The 7,500-nt window shown below is 49.6% G+C and overlaps 2 protein-coding genes across 12 annotated transcripts in view; both read left to right on the top strand.

Moving 5' to 3' along the window:
• The window catches only part of LOC132958479 (disks large homolog 4-like), a 37,197-nt gene extending 31,355 nt beyond the window's left edge, over positions 1 to 5,842 (top strand). For 7 of the 8 annotated variants that reach the window (XM_061031335.1, XM_061031336.1, XM_061031341.1 and 4 more), the window contains 10 exons: positions 502 to 626; positions 774 to 943; positions 1,054 to 1,190; positions 1,262 to 1,412; positions 1,501 to 1,769; positions 2,799 to 2,901; positions 3,316 to 3,412; positions 3,510 to 3,686; positions 3,791 to 3,828; positions 5,766 to 5,842. In XM_061031335.1, coding sequence (XP_060887318.1) covers positions 502 to 626; positions 774 to 943; positions 1,054 to 1,190; positions 1,262 to 1,412; positions 1,501 to 1,769; positions 2,799 to 2,901; positions 3,316 to 3,412; positions 3,510 to 3,686; positions 3,791 to 3,828; positions 5,766 to 5,827 — 1,329 coding nt within the window. In that variant the 3' untranslated portion in view covers positions 5,828 to 5,842. Of the gene's footprint in view, positions 1 to 501; positions 627 to 773; positions 944 to 1,053; positions 1,191 to 1,261; positions 1,413 to 1,500; positions 1,770 to 2,798; positions 2,902 to 3,315; positions 3,417 to 3,509; positions 3,687 to 3,790; positions 3,829 to 5,765 lie in introns of those variants that run through there. The other variant, XM_061031340.1, reaches the window with a different exon arrangement.
• The window catches only part of hmgb2b (high mobility group box 2b), a 100,578-nt gene that overhangs the window by 56,373 nt on the left and 36,705 nt on the right, over positions 1 to 7,500 (top strand). The window lies entirely within an intron of this gene.

Below are 7,500 nucleotides of genomic sequence, written 5' to 3'. Positions count from 1 at the left end.
GAGTCACCTCAATGACCAGCTGCTGGACGTTCATTTCAGTCAGGTGCATTGTGGGAAGTTTTTTGAAGCTGTGTGTGTGTGTGTGTGTGTGTGTGTGTGTGTGTGTGTGTGTCTGTGTGTGTGTGTCTGTGTGTGTGTGTCTGTGTGTGTGTGTGTGTGTGTGTCTCTGTGTGTGTGTGTGTGTGTGTGTGTGTGTGTGTGTGTGTCTGTGTGTGTCTGTGTGTGTGTGTCTGTGTGTGTGTGTGTGTGTGTCTGTGTGTGTGTGTGTGTGTGTGTGTGTGTGTGTGTGTGTGTGTCTGTGTGTGTGTGTGTGTGTGTCTGTGTGTGTCTGTGTGTGTGTGTCTGTGTGTGTGTGTGTGTGTGTGTGTGTGTGTGTGTGTGTCTGTGTGTGTGTGTCTGTGTGTGTGTGTGTGTGTGTGTGTGTGTGTGTGTCTGTGTGTGTGTGTGTCTGTGTGTGTGTGTGTGTGTGTGTGTGTCTCTGTGTGTGTGTGTGTGTGTTAGGGGAACTCTGGACTGGGCTTCAGTATTGCAGGAGGGACAGATAATCCTCACATCGGAGACGACCCGTCCATCTTTATCACCAAGATCATCCCCGGAGGAGCAGCCGCTCAGGACGGCCGCCTCAGGTAAACACACGCACACCTGCAGTGGTTACATTCACATCACTTCCTGGTCACCTACGGTTACCTGAAATCTAACCCCTTCACTCACTCGACCAACCAAAACGTCCGTAAAGCACCCCCTCCCCCCCCTCTCTCTCTCTGCGTCGGCAGGGTGAACGACAGCATCGTATTCGTTAACGATGTGGATGTACGTGAGGTCACTCACTCGATTGCCGTTGAGGCGCTGAAGGAGGCGGGGCCTGTCGTCAGGCTGTATGTCCTGCGGCGACGCCCACCAAACGAACGCATCACGCAGATCAAGCTGATGAAAGGACCGAAAGGTGGGACGTCTTTAAACACCTGCCTTCAAACAAATGAGTGTTCTGAAAAACCCCTGAAGTGACAACATTAAAGCTTTTAATCTGAAGGGTTGACTTCCTGTCTGGTGCAGGTCTGGGCTTCAGTATAGCGGGCGGCATGGGGAACCAACACGTTCCTGGAGACAACAGCATCTACGTGACGAAGATCATCGAGGGCGGGGCGGCACACCGAGACGGACGGCTACAGATCGGGGACAAAATACTGGCTGTAAGAGACTCGAGGTTAAAAGTATTTCCTTGTTTGCCGTCCACAGGGACTCACCTGTCCTCTGACCACAGGTGAACCACATGTCTCTGGAGGACGTCATGCACGAAGACGCCGTGTCCACCCTGAAGAACACGGGAGAGGTGGTCTACCTGAAGGTGGCCACGCCCACCACGCAGTACATCCACTCTGTTGATCGGTACAGCCCCCCCGACCTGACCAGCTGTAAGTCCACCTGAGAGCTCTCACTTCCTGTTTGTCACACCTGGAGCCTGGGCAGAGTGTGACATCATCCCTTTTTCCCTCCCTATAGCCTACATGGAGCCGGACTACATGTGCGATTACCCACAAGCCCTCCCTCCTCCGTCACCACGCCGGTACTCTCCTATCCCCCGCGGCATGATGGGAGAGGACGAGTACTCCCGGGAGCCCCGCAGGGTGTGCGTGCAGCGCGGCTCCACCGGTCTGGGCTTCAACATCGTGGGCGGCGAGGACGGAGAGGGGATCTTCATCTCCTTCATCCTCGCAGGAGGACCGGCTGACCTGAGCGGGGAGCTCCGCAAGGGGGACCAGATCCTCAGTGTGAGTACCAATCAAGACCTACACCAAGTCCCATAGCAGGTCCTACACCAAGTCCCATAGCAGGTCCTAGACCAAGTCCCATAGCAGGTCCTACACCAAGTCCTACAGCAGGGTCTGGACCAGGTCCTACAGCAGGGCCTACAGCGGGGCCTGGACCAGGTCCTACAGCTGGTCCTAGACCAGGGCCTACAGCGGGGCCTGGACCAGGTCCTACAGCTGGTCCTAGACCAGGTCCTACAGCGGGGCCTGGACCAGGTCCTACAGCAGGGTCTGGAGCAGGTCCTACAGCTGGTCCTGGACCAGGTCCTACAGCAGGGCCTACAGCGGGGCCTGGACCAGGTCCTACAGCTGGTCCTAGACCAGGGCCTACAGCGGGGCCTGGACCAGGTCCTACAGCTGGTCCTAGACCAGGTCCTACAGCGGGGCCTGGACCTGGTCCTACAGCAGGGTCTGGACCAGGTCCTGAGAACGGAGAGCAGCTCTCTGTGTTGGTAACATTTCAAATGTTTCACAAGCGGAGATCGTTCCAACGTACGCAGATGTTACACCTTAAATATCACAACTACTTCCTAGTAGGTGTGATGTCATCCAGGAAACCTGGTTGTCATGGTGATGGATTTGAAGCGTGTGATAAGATGGAGGAGGAGGAGCAGAGGGTTTGGTGTCAGCAGTGTGTTCTCCCTCACAAATGTTTGACTTTGTTTTCCTGCTTTAGTTTTCCAAGAGCCCAGATCATCTCATCGTCCAATCAGAGAGGACCGTTAAATTACCTAATGTTGTTGTTTCAGATTTCACCACTAGAGGTCACTGTTGTTATGTTGTTGTCACTATCTGAAGATGAAGGCTGTAGTTCTCAAAGATCAGAATATTATTACATTTAAAAATAATCAGTTCAGTCCCTGCACCTACCACTAGGTGTCAGACTGACTGTGTGTGTGTGTGTGTGTGTGTGTGTGTGTGTGTGTGTGTGTGTGTGTGTGTGTGTGTGTGTGTGTGTGTGTGTGTGTGTGTGTGTGTGTGTGTGTGCAGGTGAACGGTGTGGATCTCAGGTATGCAACACATGAACAGGCTGCAGCAGCTCTGAAGAATGCGGGACAGACGGTTACCATAGTAGCACAGTACAGACCTGAAGGTGAGCGAACACACACACACACACACACACATACACAGACACACACAGACACACACAGACACACACACACACACACACACAGACACACACACACACACAGACACACAGACACACACACACACACACACACACACACACATACACAGATTATAACATTAAGCCAGCACTCATCTTCAATGACCTGAAGTTTTACTGTGTGTGTGTGTGTGTGTGTGTGTGTGTGTGTGTGTGTGTGTGTGTGTGTTTCTGTGTGTGTGTGCGTGTGCGTGTGCGTGTGTCTGTGTCTGTGTGTGTCTGTGTGTGTGTGTGTCTGTGTCTGTGTCTGTGTGTGCGTGTGCGTGTGTCTGTGTCTGTGTGTCTGTGTGTGTGTGTGTGTGTGTGTGTGTGTGTGTGTGTGTGTGTGTGTGTGTGCAGAGTACAGCCGGTTTGAAGCAAAGATCCACGACCTGAGGGAGCAGATGATGAACAGCTCATCAGGGAGTCTGCGAGCTAACCGCAGCTTCTACATCAGGTAAAGTGTAACACCTGTGCAGGTGAGTCAGGTGAATAACAGTGTGTGTAATGTGTGTGTGTAACAGTGTGACAGTGTGTGTGTTGATGTGTTGCAGGGCTCTGTTTGACTATGACAAGCAGTGGGACTGCGGCGTCCTATCACAGGCTCTGGACTTTAACTTTGGGGAGGTTCTTCACGTGATGGACAGCTCTGACGACGAATGGTGGCAGGCCAGACGGATCAACCAGCAGGGGGAGCTAGAGGAGCTGGGATACATCCCATCCAAACACAGGTTCAGATCACACAATATACACACTGTGTAATACACACACATACAAACTGTATGTTGTTGTGTGACTGTAGTTTCACAGGCTGTGATGTCACTTTGTGTTTCAGAGTGGAGAGGAAGGAGTGGTCCCGCATGAAGAGCAAAGGTGAAAATAAACACGTCAGCAGACACTGAATGACTGTGTACCTGTGTGTACCTGTGTGTATCTGTGTGTACCTGTGTGTCTCTGTGTGTACCTGTGTGTACCTGTGTGTACCTGTGTGTCTCTGTGTGTCTCTGTGTGTACCTGTGTGTCTCTGTGTGTCTCTGTGTGTCTCTGTGTGTCTCTGTGTGTACCTGTGTGTATCTGTGTGTACCTGTGTGTCTCTGTGTGTACCTGTGTGTATCTGTGTGTACCTGTGTGTCTCTGTGTGTACCTGTGTGTATCTGTGTGTCTCTGTGTGTACCTGTGTGTACCTGTGTGTCTCTGTGTGTACCTGTGTGTACCTGTGTGTCTCTGTGTGTACCTGTGTGTATCTGTGTGTCTCTGTGTGTCTCTGTGTGTCTCTGTGTGTACCTGTGTGTCTCTGTGTGTCTCTGTGTGTACCTGTGTGTGTCTCTGTGTGTATCTGTGTGTCTCTGTGTGTACCTGTGTGTGTCTCTGTGTGTATCTGTGTGTCTCTGTGTGTACCTGTGTGTACCTGTGTGTCTCTGTGTGTCTCTGTGTGTACCTGTGTGTCTCTGTGTGTACCTGTGTGTATCTGTGTGTACCTGTGTGTACCTGTGTGTCTCTGTGTGTCTCTGTGTGTACCTGTGTGTATCTGTGTGTACCTGTGTGTACCTGTGTGTACCTGTGTGTCTCTGTGTGTCTCTGTGTGTACCTGTGTGTACCTGTGTGTCTCTGTGTGTACCTGTGTGTCTCTGTGTGTCTCTGTGTGTCTCTGTGTGTCTCTGTGTGTCTCTGTGTGTACCTGTGTGTCTCTGTGTGTATCTGTGTGTCTCTGTGTGTCTCTGTGTGTATCTGTGTGTCTCTGTGTGTCTCTGTGTGTCTCTGTGTGTACCTGTGTGTATCTGTGTGTACCTGTGTGTCTCTGTGTATCTGTGTGTACCTGTGTGTGTCTGTGTGTATCTGTGTGTACCTGTGTGTGTATCTGTGTGTACCTGTGTGTACCTGTGTGTGTACCTGTGTATGTCTGTGTACCTGTGTGTACCTGTGTGTACCTGTGTGTACCTGTGTGTGTACCTGTGTATGTCTGTGTACCTGTGTGTCTCTGTGTGTCTGTGTGTACCTGTGTGTGTACCTGTGTATCTGTGTGTACCTGTGTGTGTACCTGTGTGTCTCTGTGTGTGTCTGTGTGTCTCTGTGTGTGTGTGTGTGTGTCTGTGTGTGTACCTGTGTGTGTCTGTGTGTGTGTACCTGTGTGTGTACCTGTGTATACCTGTGTGTGTACCTGTGTGTGTCTGTGTGTACCTGTGTGTGTACCTGTGTGTCTGTGTGTACCTGTGTGTGTCTGTGTGTACCTGTGTGTGTACCTGTGTATCTGTGTGTCTGTGTGTGTACCTGTGTGTGTCTCTGTGTGTGTCTGTGTGTGTGTCTGTGTGTGTGTCTGTGTGTACCTGTGTGTGTCTCTGTGTGTGTACCTGTGTGTACCTGTGTGTACCTGTGTGTCTGTGTGTGTACCTGTGTGTGTACCTGTGTGTACCTGTGTGTCTCTGTGTGTACCTGTGTGTGTACCTGTGTGTCTCTGTGTGTACCTGTGTGTGTACCTGTGTGTACCTGTGTGTACCTGTGTGTCTCTGTGTGTACCTGTGTGTCTCTGTGTGTACCTGTGTGTGTACCTGTGTGTACCTGTGTGTACCTGTGTGTGTACCTGTGTGTCTCTGTGTGTACCTGTGTGTCTCTGTGTGTACCTGTGTGTCTCTGTGTGTGTACCTGTGTGTACCTGTGTGTGTACCTGTGTGTACCTGTGTGTCTCTGTGTGTACCTGTGTGTACCTGTGTGTACCTGTGTGTGTACCTGTGTGTGTACCTGTGTGTACCTGTGTGTACCTGTGTGTACCTGTGTGTACCTGTGTGTAACAGTTCTTCTGTTCATGTTCTCAGGTAGAGAAGGTTTCGTGCACAGCTACGAGCTCATCACTCAGATTGAAGGTGAGTGTTCATGATGATACATCACACCATCAGACTCCATCATGTGTGTGTTCACATCCTCACCTGGACTTAGAGTCCAGTAGGCTCAGTTTTACTGAAGTAGGGTCAGGCTGGATCCCTCATTCAAACCCTGTCCTGTTTCAAACAGGTATTTGTATCATCATAGCTTTCACGTGACGTCACACTCTTATGGACCCGCCCACCTGGAGGGCGAGAAAGTCTCTCTACCACTGTACGCTACTGAGAAGTTACTGGTCTCAGTGGGCCCCCTACGTGTTTTTATCTGTTTTATTTTGACATGTTTCAAATGAAATACAGGTGTTGTTTAATGTGATACTCTGACCGGCGAGGAGACGAGCCCGAGTTTTGCTTCTACAGAATTTAATCCGAGAAAAAAACCAGAAAGGAGGACGTTTGTGGATTAAAGCAGTTAGACCCTCTGTGAGGGGGGTCATCGGACTTCTCCTCATCCTGACATCAATTATAGTGTTGACTAAATCTAAATATTCCTGCCGTTAACTCACATAACTGCCCCAGAACACTAAGATTGACAGCTGATACTATCGCTAGCTAACGCTAACTAGCTAATGTTAGCTAATTAGCACTCACCAATGCTTGAATGATGAGGAATGTCTTGCCCTTCACTTTTCAAACAGCAGACCGATCAATAATACACAAAGCTGCCTGTATGTTTGTAGACTTTCATCCTAAAGCGATGTAAGGAGAGGGGTTCTCCTCTAAATATCAGGTATATCATATGTGGTGTTACGGTGAAGAGTGACCATGTTAACTGATGACTTTCAGACAAACCCGACTGAAAGTGTCCCAATAAATGCCTCTTTGTTCCGTTTTTGTATCATCATAATTACTTATGAGATATGATTAATGAAAGATAAAAAAAAATATGATTTCGTTAGGACATGAACATACGACAACCAGACTCGTTCGACTGACAGTCACCAGTTAACACGGTAACTCTTTTAACCGTAACACCGGCACTGACTTTGCAGTTTCTAACGATATAAATAGTGTCCCGTGTGCTGTTAAAGTATCGCAAGTGCCCCAAACTCAAAGTTTATCATAATATCTTGGTTTTGCTGTGGTTGTCAGGTGATGTAAACATATGTTTAAAGGAGATGTTAAATTAAAAGTCCGTGCTGCAGTTCTACACTGTTTTCAACGGTGGCTGTTACTTTCCTGAGTGTTTTTTGCCCTCCAGCCCTCCATGCTGCTGACGTCACTGAAAGCTATGAATAGGAGCTCAGTCTGTTTTGTCACAGTTTCACCAACACACATTTAGAACACACCTCTCCATGTCATCTGTAACCACCAGGTGAGGCTGTTCATGATCAACAGGTATAAATAAACGTGTCTCTCTCCCTGTCTCTCTCTCTCTGTCTCTCTCTGTCTCTCTCTCTCTCTCTCTCTGTCTCTCTCTGTCTGTCTCTCTCTCTCTCTCTCTCTCTCTCTGTCTCTCTCTCTCTCTGTCTGTCTGTCTCTCTCTCTCTGTCTCTCTCTGTCTCTCTCTCTCTCTCTGTCTCTCTCTCTCTCTGTCTCTCTCTGTCTCTCTCTGTCTCTCTCTCTCTCTCTCTGTCTCTCTCTGTCTCTCTCTCTCTGTCTCTGTCTCTCTCTCTCTCTGTCTGTCTCTCTCTCTCTCTCTCTGTCTCTCTCTCTCTCTGTCTCTCTC

Source organism: Labrus mixtus, chromosome 23, assembly GCF_963584025.1.
Source record: "Labrus mixtus chromosome 23, fLabMix1.1, whole genome shotgun sequence".
In the NCBI taxonomy this organism is placed as follows: Eukaryota; Metazoa; Chordata; class Actinopteri; order Labriformes; family Labridae; genus Labrus; species Labrus mixtus.
The sequence above is the reverse complement of the archived record's forward strand: the minus strand, read 5'-3'. Positions and strand labels throughout refer to the sequence as shown.